The sequence below is a fragment of the Peromyscus eremicus genome, chromosome 3, assembly GCF_949786415.1.
Source record: "Peromyscus eremicus chromosome 3, PerEre_H2_v1, whole genome shotgun sequence".
Lineage (NCBI taxonomy): Eukaryota > Metazoa > Chordata > Mammalia > Rodentia > Cricetidae > Peromyscus > Peromyscus eremicus.
The window spans coordinates 72,362,849-72,387,137 of record NC_081418.1 but is presented as its reverse complement, the minus strand read 5'-3'; the positions used below and the strand labels follow the sequence as shown (position 1 = coordinate 72,387,137).

The window sequence follows — 24,289 nt, the reverse complement described above, 5'->3', positions numbered from 1 at the left end:
GGGCCCAGTAGAGCTGCTTGCCTCCTGCACCTGAGCCACATTATTTTTGGTATCCTGAAGGTTTAGTTTACCTATGATTTCCCTCATGGGGCTTTTGATATTATTGGAAAAGACCCATGTGATTCTGTTTCTGTATTTTGTCTCTATTTAGTCAGAAGCATTTCATGCTTTCAGAATCAGTTTAAAAATAAATCAGAGTGGGGGAAGTTTTAGTTTTCATTTCGTCAGAGAAGGCTTTGCAGTGTCCCTGGAGACTATTCTGTCCACGTTCATGACTGAGGAGCAGTTCCTGTCCACTTTCTCAGTCGTCCAAAAAGTTCCCACCAGGTTGAGCTGGGATGAAGCAGTTCAGAGACCCACTGTGCTCCTAGGGAAGATCAGGGGACAGGGGATTCTGACTATATTCTAGGATGCAAAACTGTGGACACTCTGTACTGGGCCTGGCTTTGCTTCTGCTGGGCCCTGTTTTTAACCTCTGCCTGCATTTGTCTTTCGGTGTTTGCTCTAGAGATTCTTGACCCATGAAGGAGTTATCCCATGCTCATGTGTGGACAGAACCAAGAAAGCCAGGGAATTACCTAAGTGGCTCCCCTGCCCACAGGCAATGGCAGCCTGGAGGAAGATGCTGCTGCTTCCATTTCTCACTGAGATAATTCAGAAAATTAATGACAGCTCCTCTGAAGATCCTTCTAGTATCTAGTTCTAGCTGCCCTATTTTTCATACATTTGATTATGTTATTGTTTTACTCAAGAGGTCAGCAGAGGACTGACATTGAAGGTAGCTAGGCACACAGATACCATGAGAAGACAGGAGGGGATCTCGTTGTCTGGGACCACTCAGGGAGTGTTGGGGTTGGTCATGTGGCAGAGGAAGATGCAGATCTGTGCATAAGAGCATCATTGTGGCTTTCCTGGGAAGGAACGGGCAAGGCAGGAAAAACAGACTTAGACTGGCCTGCCTGAAATGGGTTCTAGGATGTCAGAGATACTTCTAGCTGTTCAGTATCTGGCCTTTGAACAGGGCTAGATAATAGTTACCCCGACTGTATGAGACTAATATGGGAGTTGGTTGGGGAATGCCAGTTCTGGATTTCTTGGCTTCTATTTGAAAAGATAGGAGGACTTCTCCTTCAGGGTTAGGTAACAACTGAGGCAGTAGACTAAGATAGGGCAACTCAGGGATATTATTAAGTTGTGTGGAAGAGACATATCCGATACATGAATATAGGGCAGATGTTAAAATATTGTTTTGAAAACTACAAACCTGTTGAAAATTCCCACAATGATGGCACCTCCCTGATGCATCTGTCTTTGCTTCATTCTTATTCCATGATTTATTCTCACTGCCTTCTGCTGCTTCCTGAGATCACTTCCCAAGAGGCTGCTCCTGCCCATCCACTTTCTAAAAGGAAACTGGACCTAAGTCACATGTTAGAAGAAATTCAAGATTTGGATGCTGCCCCAGGGCCCTATTTCTACCCTAGGGCTTCTTTGGTCCTGTGGAAACCATCCCATAGGCCTATATGAGTGGACCCAAAGGCCTTATTTCTTTATATGAGGTAGGATTCTGCCCTGGAGTCCTCCTGCATCTGGCCAGTTGTAGGTTCTCCTCTTACTGTGCTGGATGTACTTTGCCATCCGTGGTCCTTTTCTTACTGTCTTTCTTGTATTGTATTTGACCATCTCTGATTCTTTTCCGCTCTGTTGCCTGTGGTACATTTTTTACTTAAAAAATTGAAACCAATTTTGCTCACATTTCTCACTTTTTATTTTTGTGTTTTTTCCCCTTTTAAAATAATAGTTCATTCATCAGACATGTTCTCAGTTTCTACTGAATATGATCATGTGTTCATACGGAGAGCCATGCGCCTCTTCTCTTCCTTCACCAATTTTTTTTATGTGATTTTCCTTCTGAAATAAAAACTCTGATTTCCAGCATCCTCATTGGAGTTGCTAATTTTCTGTAGCCTACATGTGATGTAATTTAGGATTATTGTCTCATGGCTACCACCAAGTCTAAGAATTTTTTCCTGTGTGTGTGTGTGTGTGTGTGTGTGTGTGTGTGTGTGTGTATGTGTGTGTGTGTGTGTGTGTGTGTGTGTGTGTGTGCACATATCCTCAGAACTGATCTCTTAGGGCTGGTGGAGTAACTTAGTAGTAGGCTTCTGGAATAGCATGTATAAAATCTTGGGCTCAATTCACAGTGCCACAAAGATTTTAAAATTCCTTTAACGATGCATAGTTCTATAATTTTCAGAAGATAATAGTTCACTCTATATTCAATTATAACTATCATTAATTTGACGTATAGTTAGATTCATGTTTCTGTTTATATACTTTACATTTTCATTTATTTTTAATATCAAACATTTATACAGTTCAATAGTCTAAAATATTTACAAATGTGAAGTCATTTCCTCATATCTAGCCTAATCTCTCTATTCCTATTCCATCCACCGTGGATAGTAATTTTCATAGTTTTTTGTCCTTTTGGGGAAGGGCTTTTTGTAAAAATACTTCTTTTTGTTTCTTACTGGAGAAAGACTAGCATATAAATTTTAATGCACACTGCCCCCCTTAAATATATTTTGAAATTTATTCTTTACCAGCGTATAGAGTTATTTCTTTTGGGGGATATTGTTCAGTGGCATAAATGTCTAGTATATGAATGTATTGCAGGTAATCCAAGTGGCCAGTAGGTGGTGTTAGCCTAATCAGAAAAGAATTCCTCAAGATGGGGCAGCAGATGTTAGCCACGGATAACATGGCTCCTTTGAGTTGCTAAAGGCTAATTTCTTAAGAAACATACATATTTAAAGTAAACATACGTCGATGGGTTTATTTAATTGTTAAGGAAACCAGGAAAACATTACAATAGTTTGGAAGATGCAAAGCTTCATCTTGATTGTCAATTTGATCAGATTAATAGACGCCTAGAACATGACTGAAATACACCTCTGGGTGTGCCTGTGGGGTATTTCCAGAAACAATTAAACCATAGGGATTTGAGGCAATGGATCTCCTGATAGATAATATGATGGCGTTATTGAACATATGAGGGAAGGTGGGCTTTTGTTGGAGGAATTAGTCACTAGGCATATGTCCCTGAGATCTTGCCCTGGTCTCTTCCTATATCTCACCTTCTCGTCTTCCTGTCTGACATAAATTCTTTTTTCCACACCTTCTGTGCCGTGATGGATGAGCCCTACAATACCATGAGCCAAAATCAGTCTTTTCTACCTTAAGTTCTTTATATCAGGCATTCTGTCATAGTAATGAGGTAAGTATCCAGCACAGAAAAGAATCCTAAGGCAGACAGATAATTAAGGCCACCAGGAAAGCAGAAATGAATTTGCTTAATAGACATAAAACTGTCAAGACTTGTCAGTATCTGCAAGGAAGTAATTAGTTGTATTTCACTTGATAAGGTTCTTTTTCTGTAGGCAAAAAAAATCATGTTCCCCATCTGTTTTCTTTAATTCCAGGGCTATAAAGTAGGTTCAAGATGATGAAAATGGTGATAACTTGGGCTGGGTGAGCTACACAGGATACCCACAGAACTGCTCATTTCAAAGACTAACAGTTTTCCTTGACAGTGTTTGTGGAGGGGATGGAAATGAAGACCAGGGGAAAGCCAGGTCACTTTTCCCAAGACTGGCTGAAGCCTGAACGGATGTAGTTGCCTTGTGTTCTCTGCATTTTCACGTTGTCTTGATGGCGGCGGGGGAGAGCATGAGGTTTTCTGTGTGTTCTGAAGCATCCATCACAGAACTCTGACATGTTTCAGCACTGTGTCAAAGTACTGGGGGCACAGGCACAAATCCCTCTTCAGTTGGTCCAGTAAGCCTGGGATTTTCTTCTCTAAAGTACTCCTCTGTCACTGCTCCTGCCTCAGTGGGTGGCTCTGTTGTGTCTTTGAGCTGTTGCAAGTGTTCTTTGCTATTGGCTGGCTTTAGACTCATGTCCTGTGTGTGTCTCTCCCCAGGTCCCGGAGGCTGAGTGGGTGAGCCTTCTTTGGGCCCCTGTCATACCTTGTTTTCTCTCTAGCTGTGGTATATTGCTGTCTATTGTTAGTAGTCAGAGCTACAAAGATGCTTCCGTCCACATCCCTAACTCCTCATTCATCTCTCCATGTTAGGATCTGGAATGGGACCTGACACACTGATGAAATTTACTGCATGTTTATTAAATGAGAAAATGAAAGAATGGAGAGAAATGCCCAGGAAGTTGATTGTAAGATCTTTATGTAGCAGCTGCTGTTCTTGTTCTTTCTTCTGGAACCAGAACTTCATTAACATATAATTAACATAGAACCAGACTTCATTAATAAGACCAGATCATATTAAACTATATGGTTAGGGCTTCAAAACTGTCCTGTGTCCAGGGGCATGTGAGTCTGTTTCCTGTTCCTAATGTGCTCTTGACTGATGTAAAAGCAGTTTGGATGGACAATCCAAGGGGATCATCATGGATGGCGATGGTCATTAAAAGAGCTGTTTGCTGTCACGGGTGTCCTTGATGAAGGCTCAGGGAACCTTATGAGGTGCTTTCCCTCAAATGGGTGACATTCTTTTGACCTTCATGCAGAGCCATCTTTCAGGCATAGCAAGCCAGTATTTCTTCTGTGATGGGCTGCAGGTGACTGGGTCTTCAAGAAATTAAGTATCTCTATGTGCATACATGCCTATTCTCTACCTTCCTGTCACATGTGTGGGTGTAGGTGGTGTTATCTCAGCCTTGTCCCTGTACATTACCCATGCTTCATCAAGAGCCTTTGTTGAATTAGAGAGGCATTCCCCCTGCATGGGTGCAGTGTTAAAAGCCAAGCCTCCTCAGATAAATGCAATTCCACTGAAGCAAGGCTATACTACCTCACAGTGTCTTGGTGCAAAAATAAAAAATCTTTTTTCTGGGAAGAGCATAACCAGTGTGAGCCAGTGGTCATTTTGTAAGTGCCCTGCTCTCAGATAAAATAAATGAAGAAAGTCTAGATTTCCTCAAAGGTTTCTTTCATGAAGTTATTATTTTAATTATTTACTCTTTGTTTTATAATAATTTTAATCTTAAAACAGTTTTAAATTTGCAGAAAGAATCCACTACAAGCTTCATCTGCTATTAGCCTCTTATATTAGTATGATATATATTTGTTAAAAACAATGAATCAATATTGACATGTATTAATAACTAAAGTCCAAATAGTGTTCAAATTACTTTGGCTTTTGCATAGTATTATATATGAAGCTCCCAGATCCCATTTGGGACACAGCATTACATGTTGGAGCTATGTCTCTTAGGCTCATTTTGGCAATGGTAATTTCTGTGCTATACAGCTATGATAGTTTTAAACAGTACTAGTCAGGTATTTTGTAAAAGCCTCCTCAGCTCAGATGTCCAATGTTTACCCTATGACTAGACTATGTGTTTCAACAGTTTTTATTTATTGTTTCAGAATGATGCAGTCAACAGATTAGGAGAGAACTGCCATTGTAAAGACAGTTGTTGTTATACTCATAGATCCTAGTGTGGCCATATGGAGAAGCAATGGATAATCGGACAGAAGGAGGGGGTTCTGAGTAGGGGACGTGATTTAAGTTTCTATGAGAGGAACAAGGGAAATCAGGGAAGCAGACACAGGGTTGGCCAGACTGAATGATTTCTATGGTCTCTGGAGCAGAAGGTTGCTTAGATTTAACTCCATGTGACCCATCCCCTGGGTCATTAGGGAGTTGGGGTTATTAGGACAGTGAATAGAGTTCAGGAATGTGAAAGCCCAATAAAGAAGGAGTTGGGTTATCCTTGGTGCTAGGGAATGAGAAAGGGGAAGGAGGCCAAGGAACATGATGAAACTGGCTGGGTTGAGCATGCACAAGTTGAGCAGATGTCAAAGCACAGTTTCCAGGAGCTATATCCATACTTAATAGGGAGGGATTCCATGTTGTTTTGGAAGAGCTAGAAGACATAGAGAAACATTTCTATCATACCTCCACCAGGGCTATGCTCTGTTTAGTGCATTGGTTTGAATGCATTAATAATAAACTCAGAGTCACAAGTAATGTGTCGCTGTTGCATTATTGAAAAGAAATGATTAAGCACTTCCCTTTGGTATAATTTAACCAAGAGTGAACCCAGATTTGACTCCCCTCCACTCTCTCTCTCTCTTTGTGTGTGTGTGTTTGTGTGTGTGTGTGTGTGTGTGTGTGTGTGTGTGTGTGTGTATGTGTGTTCTGTTGTTCCATTGTATAAGTCTGAATCTATGCCTGCCTGAATGCTATCTTGTGGATCTATCTGTTCCTGGATCTGGGTCTGTTTGTGCATGAGTGTACCCATGTGTATGTCTTTAGCAAAGGGCTTTGTTTTCTCTTAAATTAAACAGCACAAAAAGTTATCACATCAGGGTAGGAATAAAGAATAGTTTACAGAAATCTTTAATAGAATTTTACAAAAGATTCGGTCACTGACTCTAATTGACCCCAAATGACCCAGATAACAAATAGTATTATAAATATCATTGTTTATCTGGCAATATTCTTATGTTGCAGACAACATTTATGATGGCTATTAATTTTATAAGGTTGCTTTAATTTTATTTTCTGTTTCCAGAAAATGATTATCATATATATATCATGCTCTGAGACAGAGGCGTGAAAAAGTACCTGACTTCCATGCTTTAGGCTGGAAAAGTTGATTACATGGGAAGTCCAAGGCAAGTAAGATTGGTTATTATATATTTTTTTCCTCTCAAAGGCAGGTTAAACAAAAGGCTAGATATACCAGTAAATCAATCTTAAGTGGCCTCAAGATGTATTATTAATTCTGACTATGAGGTCCAACAAAAAGTTCCAGACTCTTTGAATGTAAGAGATATTTTTATCATAATGTATTGTCACACACTGGCATGTTGATATTGACCTTAATCTTTTGGCTACTCCAACTCTACAGTTGCAACATCATTTCCATCTGATGCTCACCTTTTACACTTAGCTTACATGTCTGGCATGTCAATAAATATGCAAAATAGCCTTTCTCAAATCTTGATAGTGCAGAAGAATCGTACAGCTTGATTGTGAGTTGTAATCCCTAGACATGGCTACTCTCAGGATGGGTATTTCCTTAGAATGGTGTGTCAAAACTTGGTCTCAGGCAAGTTGAGCTCATAGAGGAGATTGTATCTAGACATCTTTGTGTTCTCTAAATGGTAGTACTATTGTTGAGTAGACATCTTCATGATACATGTGATACTACCCAACATGTGGAGCTGATCCCTCTGCACTGAGACAGGATGTCCATGCTGCCTGACTGTAATTCTGTATATCCATTGCTAGCCTGTTTTATGCATATCAATGGAAAAGATCCCTGATTTATCCACAGATTGCCTGCCAGGTATCTTATGCAGCCCTGTGATGTAGGTGATGATAAGAGTTGTCTAAATTTCCTGCTCTGCCTTTGCATATTGGGTGGGGATGAAAGAAACACAGTTAGCTGTGACTCACTTGTACATTTCTCTTTCATCCTTAGGGTCTAAGTCACAGAACTGTCTGTGGAACTCTCTCATTGATGGACTCACTGGGAATGTCAAGGAGAAGCCACGGCCAACAATTGTTCAGGACACCCGACCCCCAGAGGAAATTCTGGCAGATGAATTGCCACAGCTGGATAGCCCAGAAGCTTTGGTGAAGACATCCTTCAGGTTTGGTGGATGAGAATCCAGTTTGTTCCTTCTTAATGATTTTGAGAGTTGTCTCAGTCCACTTGGATGGCTACTCTGGGGGCAGCAAATGACTGTTTCTCTGTGCTGTATAAATTAGCATTGAGGAAGGATTGTTGGAGTGCTAGCTGGACTTCTAGGTAGATTTCCCAAATGTTGTGGTTCATTTCTGTTGGTAGTTCACTGGTATTCGCATTTCAGTGCTGACGCTTGGGACTCGGTGATGTCGGTAGCTTGAATTGAGTTAATGATGCTTTTGCTTCAAAGGACAGTAATGCATCCAGATAAATGCACAGAGATAAAGTGTGTGGTGGGATTCATTCAGCCCCGTGTCTTTGCTGTTTCTTGCTTGGGGGAAGTTTCTTCTTGTGAGAGGGAATTATCATGCAATCTTGTGTTGTCGCCCAGATGGCTGGCTTCTCTGCTCCTGTTCCCTTCGCCTGGCATCTCCCTGGAAAGGCTTGTTTCATTTTCTTTTAACTGTGTGCCCCGTTTTCATTACAATGCTATCTCTTATCTTCTCATCCATTTTAATAAAAGTTAATCTGGGTATGAATGTGTTATGAATAAAGGATTTCTTTTTTTATGAATGGGCCTTGAAACGTCCAGTGCTACTAGTGTCAGAAATTAAGATTTCTCAATTCTCCCAGCTTCCTTTCCCCACCTCCTTTCTTTCTGTTACAGTAATTTTTCTGGTCCCACTTTTCTTGTCACCATAAATTGTCCTATTCTCCAAACAGCAAATGGGACATATAAACTTCACTCCAGGCAACTTTTAGACTCCATGAGATGCTTTTTAAATGAGCTGTCTTTTGCATAGAGGTAGTGTGTGTAACGGCTTAGTTAAAGCCGTTTCATTGTGTGCAGGGTCTTATGTAGATTGAATTATAGATGAGTCTGAACAGAAGTGTGAATAGAGGTTTTGTTTGGATTTCTTTCTGCAGCATGATGGCTACACAGTGGAGACAAGAACCATGGGCAAATGATTGTCTTATTCCAAATAGAGGGTTATTGCATCCTGAGGTTTGGAATGAAGGAGAAACTCTCCCTGTGAGACTGCATTTCTTCACAAATGACAGCAGTAAAGAGTGGACGTTGATTGGCTTCCTTTGATCACGTGGTCTTGCCTTGGAGTCTATCTGCTCATATATGGTATATCATAACCATGTCCTCTATCTCAAACCAGGCTTATTGCCCTCTTTCCTTAGCAGCTGAAGGGTTACTCTCCCAGAAGGACCATCTGCTCTGTGTGTCCATCTTCATCAGCCATTCTTCTTGTCGTTCCTTTTAAATAAATGTAGTTCCTGCAGAGCTTTGAAACAGAGAGTGTCTATTGGTTGATGGCTCCTTTGCTTGATTTGCTAGTTGTAGCCTGTGGCAATGTCTTCATTCCTGAAAGAGATTGGTGATAAATTATTAAGGTTGGGACTTCTTTCTGGTACTTTGTGAAACTTGGCACAGTAGCAAAGAACTAGAGGACACAATATTCCACCTTTGTATCAGTTGAGACTAGAAATCCACTGGCATTAGCCAATCATTTATTGCTATTCTACAACAATTCTTCAAAAGATGGTTGACTGGTGCGATGATGTTACATGGGACATACTCCCCTGTGCAGCTGTTATCTGTGGGCATCAGGATCAGTTGTTTTTGCTCATAAGTTGTCAAGCATACTCAAAATACTCAGCTTATTTATCAATTAGTAATTAGGCTGTATCAGGTTATCCTGTTGATAATGCCACTTTTTTAAAAAAATGCCTTTTGAATTTCAAAGAAAAGAAGGAACTATAGATAAATTTTAAATAATGCTTGTAGGAGTATTCATCCCTTGGAAACCTGAGACTTGTTGATTCACAATGTTTGTGACCTAGGAGAAAATGTGGCTTATATTCACATAGTTATTTGTTTGTTTTTATATTCCAACCAAAGTTCTCCTCCCTCCTCTCCTCCCAGTATCTCTCCACCTCCCCTCTTCCCCCTTCCATTCCTCCTCCTTCTGTTTCTCTTCAGAAAAGAGCGGGCCTCCTATGGATATCAGCCAGCCATGGCATATCAAGTTGCAGTGAGACTAGGCATCTCCTCTTCTATTAAGGCCGGGTGAGGCAATCTGGTAGGCAGAATGGGTCCACAAGCAGGCAACAGAGTCAGAGACAGTCCCTGCTCTCACTGTTAGGAGTCCCACAAGAAGACCAAGCTACACAACTGTAACATATGCAGAGGGCCTAGGTCAGTTCCATCATCTACTCTCCCTGGTTGTCGGTTCAATCTCTGTGGGCTCCTTTATTTATATAGTTTTTTTTCAAGACAGGGTTTCTCAGTGTGTAGTTTTGGTACCTGTCCTGGATCTCACTCTGTAGACCAGGCTGGCCTCGAACTCACAGAGATCGCCCTGGCTCTACCTCCCGAGTGCTGGGATCAAAGGTGTGTTCCACCATTGCCGGGCTTATTCATATAGTTTTAATCTTCAGGGAAACACACACAGTTGAGAGTTCTTACCTGAGGTTCTGGAAGGTCTTATTTGCTGAAAAGGAGCACAGATGCCCAGGAACTGTCAACACCTGTCCTCCCAAGAACTCTAGTGTCATTAATGTTTGGTGCTTCAGGATGAATGACAGCTTCGATTGCTCCTTTCTTTTTCTCCTTTTGGAATCCAGAGCCATGAAGTATGGTTACCAGCCCTTATTATCAAACAAGATCCAGACTGCCGTGGCGCTAAGCCTAAAGCGCAAGTCCTCTCAGGAGGTTCTTGGGGCTCTCTAACTTCTCACAGGTGCCCCTTGCTTGCTGACGGTAGTTTGAGTGTCAGCTTGAATCCTGCTCTGTTTTCTACCTCCTGCCAGAAAGGAGTGTTATGTTTTGTATGACATCCATGAAGTTATTGGCTGACATCACCAAACTCAAATGTCCTCTTCACAGCGTTTTTGCTGTCCCTTGCTGTCACCAGCCTCATTCAGCAACATGCACATTTCTCAGGCATCTTCAAATAAAGTGGATACTTAAAAGGAAGGGGCCAGTTGCTTGCTCCCACCTCCCTCCAAGCTGTTCTAGCTCTTTCCAAGCAGGTGGAGGCAAAGACACGCAAGCTACCTCCAGGACAGAGAGTGAGTGCCCGCTTAATATTTGCATAATATGTTTATTCAAATGATTCTTTCTAGACCGAAAGGATGGTGTGGTTTAAAGTCAGATTCTATATTCCATTCCCAAAGATAGGATGAGTTCATGCATTTATGAATAGTAGGAATTTTTTCAGAAAAGTTTCAAAAGTTCATATGTTTTAGTTTCTCCCAGGCTTGCTGTTACAATAACAAATATCCACACACTTTCAGGCATGACTCTGGTGGAGAGGAAACTTCAAATATAGAATTGATGTTACAAAGGATTTCCTAATAGACTTTCATAGAAGACATTAAGCCACATCAAGTAGAATTTAGCAAAGGAAGCTCTGCCTCCAAAATACCCCCAAGATACTTAGTTTGCTAACCAGGCCTGTTAGAGATAAGCAATATTTAGGCTACTAGGATGTAAATGTTCATCAGGATTGACCAGCCATTAGGCTATGTCCTGACTTACAACCAGCCATTAGATCCATTTCTCTATCAGAGAACATGCCTATAATAGGCAACTCAAGGGGGCAGTGCAGGGAGACAACCATGTTAAGCCCTGCCCTGCTACAAAGCCCCTGGTACTCTTTTTAAGAAAGGCACAATTCTGCCAGGTGGGCAAGATGATCCTTGGTAACAACTATTCAAAAAAGAACAACATTGGTATATTTAAAAACAATTCTGGCAACACCTTTTCTGTGTAAATTTCTTATCTACCTAAGTGGCCAGATTTTCATATGTGGAATCATAAGCCTATGGTGTATATAAGTTGGTGAGATCTTTGAAATCTTCCCTTTGTGACTGGCTCCCCTTTTGGTCATTGGCCAGAGCCAGATGGTGCTATTATGGAACAGCTTTTCCCTTATTTTTCCGGAGTGTGTAGAGTGAATTCTCACTAGGGAGGGAACATATTTCTGCTTTAAGCTTACAACCCAAAAGATGCTGCCCACTTGTGGTGGTTTGAATGAGAATAGACCCAATGGGTTAATTTATTTGAATACTTGGTCCCCAGTAGGTGGAACTGTTTGGGAAAGATTAGGAGATATGGTCTTGTTGGAGGAGGTGTGGCCTTGCTGGAGGAGGTGTGGCTTTGTTGGAGGAGGTGTGTCATTGGCGGTGGGTTTTGAGGTTTAAAAAGACATGCCATTCCTATGGTCTCTCTATCCTATGGTTGTGGATCAATGTGTGAGCTCTCAGCTTTCCCTTTATTCCACCATCATGGACTCTAACCCTCTGAATCCGTAAGCCAAATTAAATACTCTCTTTTGTAAGTTGCCTTGGTTATGGTGTTTTATCACAGCAATAGAAAAGTAACAGTGACACTATTGCAGAGAAGAAGAAACTGTCCCAGAGAGGTGGGGCCTATGATTTGGACAGAATTCAAATACAGACTAGTAGGAATGCTTGCTTGGGAGTTGGCTATCACTAATGGTAGTAGCCAGGTCCTACTGATTATAAGTCCTTGGAATCTCATCTTAAATAACTAGATCATTAAAAGCATGCTCATAAATGCCATCCAGCTTCCAGAAAAGTTCCTAGATCTACCACTTCAAGCTTGTCCTGCAAACAGCCTGGGACTGCCTCTGAAGGTCAACATGATCAGTTAGCAGTAATGACAGAATGTGTCTCTGAAAGTAAGACTTTGACATTCAGACTTAGAAAGTAAGATTTGGGAATATGAATGGACCAGCCTTCCTCCCTCTAGGTTGTACATTACTAGCTGAGGTGTGCAAATGCCATCTCAGGTCTAAATCCATCCCTGGCACCCTCCTCTTATCCTTTTCTGCTGGATGCTGAAGGGCAAGATGCTCAGTGTCTTGGGGCAGACAGTTCAGCATAGTCTTGTGTAGAAAGTGCCAGGGCTTGAAGGGAAGCAGTGTTCTGTCTTGTTCAAATCCAGGTCCTAACTGTCTCTGGTAAGTGTCATGGTTTATCTCTTACTTGTGCTGAGGGATGTAGTCTCCATCATCTCAAAACAGGCACTGTCAGGTACCTAGTTAGGCAGGTTCAATGTTAAGCATATCTGTATTGGATTTTAGTTCTAATTCTCTTACCAGTGGCTGATTTCATCTCTTCCAGTTTCTGTTTTCTCTCCTTTGAGTTTTTCTTTCTTTTCAGTTTTATATGATGGCATATTTGGAAAACAAAAAACAGAACAGATTTTGATATATAACATTGAAAATGATCAAAGTGATCAAATCACTTAACATACCCATTACATAGGTATTTTTGTGTGTGGTGAACCTTATTGTCTTAACCATAACAATTGAAGTTGGACTAGAGTAGCTGCTTTGACTGGACATTGCAAATACCTGTAGGGCTTGTTAAACTGGACTGTGGGCTTCCCCCACAGGGTGGAGGGAACTGGGGCCCGACATGCACTTTTCCAGCAAGCTTCAAGGATGCTAATGCTGGTAGTTGGGGGCACCCTCTTCAGAACTATGCGGCAAGGTGGGAGTTCCTGGCCTCTTGAATTTGGAAATAGTTCACTGTTATGGAGTAGGTCACTGACCTAACTTGGCCTTAGTTTTTCATTTTTGCTCTGGGGATAGAGAAACTCACTTTCAGGGTTGTTGTGAGGACTTAAGTAAGCACACAAAGGGGACAAGTTATGTGTGGCAGCTAATATGTACTCAGGAAGCCCAGTTCCTGTTTCTGCTCAGTATTTCTTGGGCCCCTTGGATACCTTTGAGTATACAGCATACATGGTAATGGATTAAGGGTGAGGCTGTGGCTTCAGCTTTTGATTACTGTGGGTCCTGAAAACTCAGTGAGTATTCAACAGGTGAAGTCTGCCTTCAAAACCCAAGGCTCCTGAAAGGACAAAACTAGGAAAAAGAAACACAACACTCCTCTGGGAACCACCTGAAATCCTGTCTTCCTTGTTCCTCATGTCCTCTCCCTTGGAGTATGATGCTCTGCCCAAGCTGTTTGTCAAGGAGAATGGAGAAGAGATAGAACCTGGGGCTAAGAGGCTAAGTCTAGGCAATCTGGATATGAATAAACTTCTCAGTACCTGCCACTAGAGGACCCAAAAGAACAGGAAAACATCCCTGGTGAGAGCCTGATCTGTCACCTACCTGCTGCTGGGCAGTCATTTGCTCATCTGAGGGCCTCAGGCCTTAGCAAGGTGAATGTCATTATCCAGGCTGTACAGGTCAAGACATGGAGAGAGCAAACCGTGTGTGCCAAGTGATCAGCAGGTGGCAGAGCTAGAGAACTGAAATAGCTTGACCTGCTTGGGTCAGGGTCCCTCTGCCATTTCCTGCCACCACCACACCACCTTGACATTCAAGTCCCTAGAACTCTTGTGAATGAGGGCAATGTGATTGGTTGTACTAGTCTGAGTGTGATCTTTGAATATATACTTTGAAATCCCAAATGTCCTGTAATGCCGACCCTGCCCTGTTCCATCACATGAGGTATTTTTCTAGTTTCAATTTATGCTTTCAACACACCTTCTCCACTTGGATAGAAGTTTTTTCCTCAGGCACTGCTCCTCAAGCATTGTGTCTAAAAGGATTCTTTGAAGAGTTTTGTTCCGTGAAGACCCTGATTTAGCTTGTGGGTCTGAGATCCTAGCAAACTCCAGGAGATGGGGAAGTTTGAGGACCATCTTTTCAGTGGTAAGGCCTGGAATATCAGCATGAATTTGTAAAGTGTGGTTTTTAAACCTACGTGGAGTCTTTTTATCCTGTTTTCTAAATGGAAACATAAGCTTCTGAGATTCCTGGTAGGATTAAGTGGGTTAAAGAAGCCAACAACCTCCATTTTCTTTTTTCCCAGAGTTCTAAACACTGTTTAAGGTTAAATTGACCCAAGCTTTTTCTTCTGTTACTGGGCCATGGGGATATGAGTGTGGTGGGTGCTTTTTGAGTAAGGCCGGACACTGACCCAACCTCGTGGGCTGTAGTGGAAATCCTGAAGCTACCTGGTGTGCAGTAATCTCAGTTACTTACCATGCACTGTGTGACTCCCTGTGTGGGTCGAGTTGCCAGGTTTTGATGGCTTTGCTTTTGGAAGAAGAGCACACTTCCCTCCCCAGAGGCACCAGGGCCTTGATGACCTTCTCTTCCCACTCAGAATGGATGTATTTGAGTTCTGACAATTACTTCTTAGATTATATACATGGTTTATTAAGACTTTGTTCCCAAGAGCAGAGCCCCATGGAGCCAACACTTCAGCCTGGGAGGAGTTTAAGGCCTTGTCGTTGCCATTGGATGGGTTGTGTTTTCCACGCTGAATTAAATCACTGAACCCCTTGTTTTGGCATTTGGCAGTCAATTTTCCACTAGGGATTCCTGCCAAAAAGTCAGTTTCTGACTTGATTACTTTCAGGAAATGTGCAGTCTGGTTGATGGTCGGCATGGCATGTGGCTGAGTTCCTGGAGCTTCTGACCCCACCCCGGGATGAATCATGGGTTAGTGTGCCCAGTTAGTTCATGGGAAGTCTAGCTGCACAAATTTCTCTATCGTCTTGTGTTGGCTATATGCAGGGACTTGGGGGGACATTTACTTTCCTGATTTACTGTTGCTTTCAAGGAATGTCAATGTTTCTCTCTGTTCTTCCCTAAGCAGAAGGGTCTCCCTCAAGTTTGCCAAGAGGGGATATGAAGGAATGGACTTGAAGATTTTAACATTTCTATTCACCTGTAAAGTTTTCTCAGGTTAGCATGCAAAGTAGTGGGTTTCCTTATGACTTCTTTGCATATAGGTTGTTACACTCCATTCTCATCTTCCTCTCCCACCACTGCCATCCCCTCCTCTAGCTAGTTCCCCTTTCCCCCTAATCAGTCACCCCTCCTTCTGCCTCCAGTTAGTCTATCCCATTACCCTCTCTATTTCCCACCTCCCTTAAGGACCTCCTTTTTACTTTTGTAACCTGTGCGTGCATGCTAGTGTATATACACATGTATATACACACCTGCACACACACACAATTTTAAATCTAGGTTCCCCATGGGAGAGTCTTATAAAAGCCAGAGAAGCTTTTACAGTGATGTTGGTTTCCTGGGAAGGCATTATTTAGGGTCTCTTTTTTCTAAGGACACTTTCAGAGATTGATTTTCCAGTTAGAAGTTGGAAAAGTGTGGGTAAAGCAGTCACTACCCTGTGTATTCTTCTTGGTCTTTTCACTGGGAATTTTGGGGAAAAAAAAAAAAGCACCTCGTCTATGATGGCCATGAATTTGGCTGTCACATCTCTCACCACAGGCACATGCTTGGACTGTGACCCTGTTCTGTGGGGGACAGTTGGCTCCATGATAGCTAAGGCTACTGTTCCAAGGCATGGCAGAGAGGCTGAATCTAGCTGCTCCTGGCAGATGCCAACCCTTATGATGAGGGTTTAGTTTAAGGCCTTGCTGGGTAGATTGGGGAGGCCCCTTTAGAACAGCACTTCAGTTAGGTCGTCCATCCATCCTTCCTTCTCCCCCCTTCGCTGGGAGTCAAACCTACTTCCCGTCTTCTCCCAGACTCTTCCAGCTCCTTTCACATTTTCTCCCCTGATACATTTCTTGTGTGTTTAATCCCAACTTTACAAGTATCCAGCCATGCTGTGATCCTCAGCTGGGCTCCTTTGCCACCTGTAGCTCAGTGGCTTGGGCGCAGCTCCAAGGCCATGGCCCTAGGAATCCTGGGCCAGGCTATGTATTTACTTTTATTTTTTATCTGAGACCACTGTTTCCCATTGTCGGTAATATTATTACTAGACTGAAACTTCTTTCAATTTCTTGTACTTCTATTGCCTACAGGAGACTTTTGAAGCATTGGATTAAAAAAAAAAGAACAACACAAAAGGGGAGAATTTTAAGTTATACTAAAGGAATGACTATTGCCATACCTAGGGGAAAGATACTGAATACCATACATAAAACTGGATTCTGGACGAACTCTTGACCCCAGCCAGTGGACCTGTCTCTGAGACTCACTTGCCCTGCAATGTGTGTTCTTTCTCAAGCCAGGACACCTTATCTTTGAGATACAGAAATGAAGCTAACTCATGGGGTAGTCCCTCCACACACACCTTTGTTGGTTTATCTTCCTGCCCTGCTATAAGAAGGACTGTATAATTTTAGGCTCTGGGAGAAGAATTCATTACCTCCCTGACATCAAGGAATGTCCTGGTCAAGAGAGAAGAGAGCGGCACCAATGCTGTTGGAAATCTCCTGCAGACAATAGAAGCCTCCAACACAGAGGTGCTTCTCAGTGCTCAGCTCGCCAAGCTCACCCCAGACTCCTTTCTTGCTAAACATTTTTGATGTTATCTATTAAAGGATAGAATATTGATTCTTGCTTGTTCGTAGGGGATGGGAACCTGTGTAGCAAGGTTACAGCTTTGTTAGCACCCCAGAATGTGCAGAAAATGTTGCTTTCAGGTTTTCCTTTTAATTGACCTGACCTTCCTCTAGAGTCCCTTACTTTACTGGGTACCAAGGGGGAACCTTGCATTTGAAGCCTCTGTGAGTTTCACATTTGAATAGTGCCCCCCACTACACACAATGATTTAGTTTCCTCTCTCCATTACCTCCCTTTACTTTGAGATGAGGTCTTGCTAAGTTTCAGTCTGTAGTGAGTTAAATCAGTAGTAAGTTTCAGTCTGTCTCCAGACTCACTATGTTGGCTTCTGACCTCATGTTTGTGAGTGCCGGGACCATAGGTGTGTACTACCACATGCGGTTAGCATTAGATTCTTGAAGTAAAATGCTCAAGTGTTTTGAACTCCACTAGAGGGTCTGGTTGCTATTCTCCTATGGTTCTAGACCAAATGGTCTAGTCTTTAGCCCTGGCTACAGTTGTTCTCATGTCCACCTCACTAGCTGACTCCCCGTTCAGGAGCCTGATGGGTTTGGCTGATGATGTCAGGCTATGCTGGGTCCTGTTCCCACTACACCAAGCCAAAGGGACAACCCAGGAAAGCTAAAACCCTGCCCCCCATATTCACTTACCAGCTGCTGCACTTCCTTTGGTGTGGGGCCTTCAATCTGGGGCAGGTATCTCTCCAGAGAAGGTAAGAAGACGGCAACTGTCATCCTCTCCTCTTTGGTCAGGTTTTCCTCCCCCCTGAGCCCCTCAGATGGAAGCTGTGGCTCTGCCTTTCCACTTCTCACATGTCACTGCCTTTCCCTTTCCACCACCAGGTCTGGGTCTAAGTCACAATGGTGGATGGGTAAGCAAATGGCCTAATGATTTGGGACCCTGCCTCTAGAAATGCCTCAAAAATACCATATATATTTGTGCTAGCAGCTTTCTGCATTTTGTGTGTGTGAATTAAGATTTCTTAATTAAGAAAACAAATCCCTTAAAACTGTTCCTGTGATAAGGAAAATGTAGCTATCACTTGACTGGCTATTGAACTTTGTCTTTTGCATCAGGAGACCTGGTCATGTTGTTAACCTTGTAATAATGTGGTCAAGTGCTTTGTGTAGTAGAAATGTTGGTTCCCGCTTACAGCATCATGGCAAGCTCTGACTATCTAGAAGAAAGAAGCAGGCTCCCTCTTAGGTCTTTCTGCAACAATTGTGCTTTTCCCCATTCATGTGCTCAGGGCCTCCTCCACAGGGGCAATCTGTCTTAGCCAGGAGCTACACACAGTGAACTGGACTGGTGTCAGTGTGTGCCCCTCTCTACCAGCCTCGCGTAGATCTGTGAACAGGTTGAATTGCCCTTAATAGATCCATGGATTCCACTTTGGATTATGGTTGTAATAAAGGTGGGAACAAGACAAATAGTTTGGACCAGAGTCAGGAGGCAGGAAAACAGTTTGAAGGAGCTGTTTGGTTTGTGTCTAAGGTATATGAAAGCGTGGCCTGGAAAGTTTAGAGACAGCTAAAGGGAAGATAAAGTCAGCACCGAGTTTAGCAGGGCCCTGTGTTACCAGGGAAAGAGTGTAGAGAGCAGAGGAAGCCCTGAGTGAGTGAAGTCTTGAATGAATGTATATTGTTGACATGGGCAAAGCCATGTCAAGAGCTCCCATTTCCTCAGCCATATGTGAATGGAAAAGCCTTCATAGGGTCAGGCTCAGAAAGATGGTGAAGCCTTCCTTGAGGGTCTAAGTGTGAACAAGTGACTAGTGTGTAAAAAAACTATCAATTGTAGCTTCCTCCTTGCAAATGTTTACAGCGTGAGTGAGTGTGTTTGCGGATAGATACCTCCTACTGAGACCAGCTGACCCCCTCCCTAGTGCTGTGTATAATAACATACAGAGGTTTCTGTTGGTTTTGTTAGTTGTTTTGACCCCATCAGAGTGGGCACAGTGCAATTGACTCTGGCTTTTCTGTGTCCATGCACCTGACTCTGGCTTTTCTGTGTCCATGCACCTGACTCTGGCTTTTCTGTGTCCATGCACCTGACTCTGGCTTTTCTGTGTCCATGCATCAATAGCCCTTTTTTCCTTGCTTCCCCTAGTCAGGATTTCAGGACCAGGCAGGCATCGAGGGATGCAGCAAAGGACTTTCAGGTTTATTCCATGGGCAGAAATCTTTTTTTTTTTTTTTTTGATATCACTGGGGAGGCATAATTTTTCCTAGATTACAGACTTAGGAATTAAATTTATCCTATATATGTAGCCTCAAAATAAAGGTTTCCCTAGGCAGGAATGGAGCTGCAGAATGGCCCTGGGGTCTGGTCACCTGTGGGTTCACTGGTACCTAAAGGAGATGCAGGGGCAGATTTAGGTGGAAACCAGTGAAAATGTTTCCCTCTGAGATCAGAGCATAGTCTATATTTCGAATTCCTTCTAAACGCAGTGGTAGTTAAGAGTCATCAACTAGACCTCCCTGTAACTTAGCCTGCTGTGGTTCCCTGCTTATTGATGACTGTTAAGTGTAACAAGAAATGAATTTGCAGGGTTGAGTCATCTCCAGGCTTCAGGAACACTGGGTTGGGTTCAGGAGCACTGCTGTTTGCTCCAGAGCTGCAGACACATAGGTCCATCTAGCAGCACCCCCTAGGCTCAGGTAGTAAAGAGCAAGTACTTGAAGGCAGACGGTTCATAAACATCTCCAAAGAATGAGTTGTGCACTTCCCGAAGGCGCAAAGAAGAAGGTGTGACTCAGAGAGCCAACTTGGCCAAGGACCCAAGATTGTAGGTGTGGATTAATTCATTGTTCTCATTTAATGAAAAACAGCTCAGGTTTCGAATAAGAATAATATGTGTGGGGTTGTGAACTTTAATTGTTTAATTATGCATTTGTATAATGTTTTGCTATTTTTTTAAAATTGAATTTGCTTTTAAACAATTTTGCACTTGTGTATAACACAGACTGACTACTCTCGACCCCACCACCCTACCACCTTGTCCGTTCCCCTTCCCTCTCTCATGTTTATGACTGTTCCTTTTGTTTTATGATTCACTGAGACTGACTGGAGTTGTCTGTGTGACCATGGGTTTGGAACTATTTGCTGGAGCCTTGTGGGCTCAGCAGTGAGTACACACTAAGACATATTTCCTGACCCCCCACCCCTTCTGCAATGTTCCCTGAGCCTTAGAGAGGGTTGTATAGATGTGCTGTGCATGGCTGGGCCCACAATCACTACTTGTTCTCAGCATCTTGTAGCCACGAATCACTTCATTCACCACCATTCTTTGTAGGTCAAGGCTTCTCTGATGAACACTAGGAGCTATGGGCACAAACAGTTATTTATAAGGCAGTTTGCTGCTTTGTCAGTTTAGTTCAGCATCAGGAATCAGCTCTCTGCTTGGGTCAACAACCTCCCCAGACTTGAGCCTTTGGTCTGGCTTACATTGCCAAAGCATGGGTCATCCTTTTTTTCCAACCTCCCCCATGGTATCTGTCTCAGATCCAATGTGAGAGCAGTGGGTTACCCCTACCACAGTCGAGCCAGTATTGTGCAGGTGGTCATATCTTGCCTGGAAGGTGGGACTCCTCGGTCATGGAGTTCACTCCTTGAATGGACAAGACTGATGGTGCCTTTTCTCCCCAGGCAGCACACTCAGCACCCTCTGGTCCTTTGACTGCCAGCCAGCTTGGGAGGAGTTTCTAGCTCAGTGCCAGTCTGCTTTCTCTGTAGCTGACAGCCAAGGTGTGTGGTGCCTTCCGTAATATGATCTCATCCTCTAGTGACGGTGGGCAGCCAAGAGGATTGACAGGAGCTTGCTTTGTGTGTGCTCCAGGCTGGGTTGTGTTCTCTGAGTTGCTGAGTTTCCCAGAGTAGTGTGTAATCTAGTGATAGAATTTAACTCTGGGTCAACCTGTGTATAAGAAATGCTTCATATTTGTTTCTCAAAAAAAAAACAAAAAAAACAAAAAAAATCTGTTTGGCAAATTTTAAAATTCTATGAATACCATGAGACTGATGAAATCAGCTGTTGTCTGTGTTCCACTTGGAGCTGCCTTTTATCATCCTGAGTTTGTTTTAGATCCATCATCTTCTGTTTCTCTTTCTCCGGTCCCTGAACCAGTTGATGCTAGGCTGTAGACAGTATGACTTTTCAGTTTTAACTTTATCTCTTCAGAAGAAATCTTGCATCTTAGAGGAAAATTCCCTACTCAGGAACCTTAATATTGATAAAATATTGGTTCCTCATGGTCAGTTCACATTTATTTTGCCAAATGCCCCAGTAATATCTTCTAAAGCAGTCTTGCTTTCCTTTGATCCAAGCTCCCTTCCGGATGCCTCCATTGCCTCAGTTGTGTCTCTTTGGAATCCTTCAGTCCTTTAAAGAGTCGCTCATCTGTCTTTGTCTCTCATGACACTGACATTTCAGTCACTGATTTATTTTTATTATTTTAATTGGGTATATGTGTGTGTGTCCATAGGTGACTATGTGTAGGCGAGTGCAGATGGCTGTGAGCCACCTGATGTGGGTGTTGGTAACTGAACTCAGATCCTCTGGAGAGAGCAACAAGTGCTCTTAACTGTTGAGCCGTCTCTCCAGTCCCATGACATTGACATTTTGAAGCAACTTAGCTACATGTTTCTTGTCCAGAATGTTCCTCAGGTTGAGTTTGTCTGGTCACGGCCATCCCTTTCATCAGGAATTCTGCATATGTGATGCTGTGTATTTGTTAGCACAGCATCTGGGAGGAAATAGTTCATTATCCTGGTACTCATGACACTGACTTCAACTGTTGATTAAGGCATCTTCACTGCTGTACATAACCTTCTCTCATTCATAACTAAATTATCTTTGAGGAAGAATTTGAGACTCCAATCCTTTTTTCAATAAGATTATACAAGGGTTCTAGCAGAAATGGATGAGTCCTGTTGGAATCAATGTCAATTTCTACCATTCTGTCTATTCACTCTCATATATGAGAGGACCTTGGGCTGCATAAAAGAGGTTTCCATTTTCTCCTTCTGCTCTTCATTTTAGTATCAGTATAGACTCTGGCTCTTTCTTTTCTCTTTGTTTTGTAAATTTATCCTTTCTGGAGTCCAGGTGGCTATTTATAAAGTCTGTAGGGAATAAGCAGAGGGAGGTGAGTGTCTTTGAAAAGTGTAAGTACCCATGTTGAATGTGGGTACCATGTGTGGCTTTGGTGAGTGTGGGTACCCATGTTGAATGTGAGTACCACATGTGGCTTTGGTGAGTATGGGTACCATGCATGGCTTCTACAGGTTCTGTGTAATTAGTAGACGGTGTGATTCAGCACTAGCATCCTGCTTAATGCTCTTGGAAGATGCACAGGTGTATCTGGGATCTGTGTTGTGTGAGGGAATTAGCTTTATTCTGGCTAGACATCCATACTTAGGTATTCCTCAACAACGAGCAGCCCTTCCAGGACTATTAACCTTTTTCTCTCCCTTTCCTATCCTTGTCATCTTAACTCATGACGATTACATTACATAGGACGATAGTCCCAGCTGACTTGACTGGGTGTTGTCAATTAAGCATTTTTCTACTTGTTTAATATGTTATAACCAGCTTTTTAATCTTTATAACTTCCTTTAATAGGTAATGAGGCACAAAGACATTCATTTCTCATGCTACTAACCCATTGATCTTGGATTCAAAGCCAGATAGTCTGGCTCTAGAACCATGTTTGGCCATGGGATCACACTGCTTCCCTGGTAGTATATTAAGACAGTGGCTGGTGTTGTGGTTTTTATGGTTGTCATGGGCCAGGCCTTCAGCTGGGGGTCTTGCTTCCTGCCTTCCTCCTCACAACCCCATTTAATGTTGATTACCAGGATCAGTCTGCTTGCCTTGTTTCCTGTCATTTCTGAGAGCCCAGTCAGTGATGCTGTGGCACTGGTGACAGGGTGCCTTGGACCTCAGTCCCTGCTGCCCAGTATCCCTGGCTGTTAGCTTAGGGATGCAAACTGGGCTGTAGGGATACAGTTAGTGAGTCCCCAAGATGCACTGCCCCCAGCAGTCAGCTCCTATCTCCTACCCATGGGCCTTTCCTGTACTGCTCTCTGGCCAGAACCCTTTCTCTGCAATGCTGAGATTCTGCAGGTCACATTGTGAGACATGGTGACGCAGTAGAAGAAGGTGGTTCTAATCACTTCAATAAAAGTTTACAAAATAGCATCTAGCGTAGTGCTTCATCTCCATTAATTAAAGTTTTTTGCTGCTAATTGGCTCAAGTTTGGCTTTTCAGGGTGTTCATGTGTGTACGTGTGTGTGTGTGTGTGTGTGTGTGTGTGTGTGTGTGTGTGTGTGTGAAAGGGAGAGGGAGAGAGAAAGAGAGAGGGAGAGGGAGAGGGAGGGAGGGAGGGAGGGAGGGAGAGAGAGAGAGAGAGAGAGAGAGAGAGAGAGAGAGAGAGAAAGAGAGAGAGAGACTTAAGAGACAGCAGACCAGGCCAGCGGTGGTGGCACATGCCTTTCTTTAATCACAGCACTCAGGAGGAAGAGGCAGGCAGATCTCTGTGAGTTCGAGGCCAGGCTGGTCTATAGAATGAGTTCCAGGAAAGGCTTCAAAGCTACACAGAGAAACCCTGTCGAGAGAGAGAGAGAGAGAGAGAGAGAGAGAGAGAGAGAGAGAGAGAGAGAGAGAGAGAGAAAGAGAGAGAAGACCAAATAATTGCTCTCTCTGAACTGCATTCTTCACACCACTAGCAGTCACCAGTGAATGCAATTTTGTCTTTTCCCTCTTAGAAACCTTGCCTTTGACTGTACCTTGTGGTGTCTATCTGTTCAGATTTATTTTCTTCCATCTGTTTCAGTGGTTCTTAACCCAGGCACAACAAACTCACGAGAATTTCAACCAGCACCCTGCTGGAACCCATCCTGTGTGTATTACAAGATTCTTTGCTCTAGCTGCTATATGGCAGGACCGAGGCTGTAGCAGGCTCTCCTTTGGCCTTCTCTGGCTTCCCTTTCTCCTTCGTGATGTGCCCTGTTGTTATTAGGTACCACTCTTTAAAGGACCACAAAAGCCTTTCCTAACATGATCACCAGATACAGAGCCCACTGCCTACTTCTCACAGGGCACAGTATATATCTGGGGCAGGTGTCTGGGGTTTTGGAAAGGTCACAGAATGACTCTCCCACCTCTTGAGATGCCATATGTCCG

General features: G+C 43.0%; 1 protein-coding gene across 3 annotated transcripts in view; it reads left to right on the top strand.

Annotated features, from left to right (window-relative positions):
• The window catches only part of Pde1c (phosphodiesterase 1C), a 375,343-nt gene that overhangs the window by 88,983 nt on the left and 262,071 nt on the right, over positions 1-24,289 (top strand). For all 3 annotated transcript variants that reach the window (XM_059257885.1, XM_059257883.1, XM_059257884.1), the window contains exon 3: positions 7,516-7,687. In XM_059257885.1, coding sequence (XP_059113868.1) covers positions 7,516-7,687 — 172 coding nt within the window. The remainder of the gene's footprint in view (positions 1-7,515; positions 7,688-24,289) is intronic.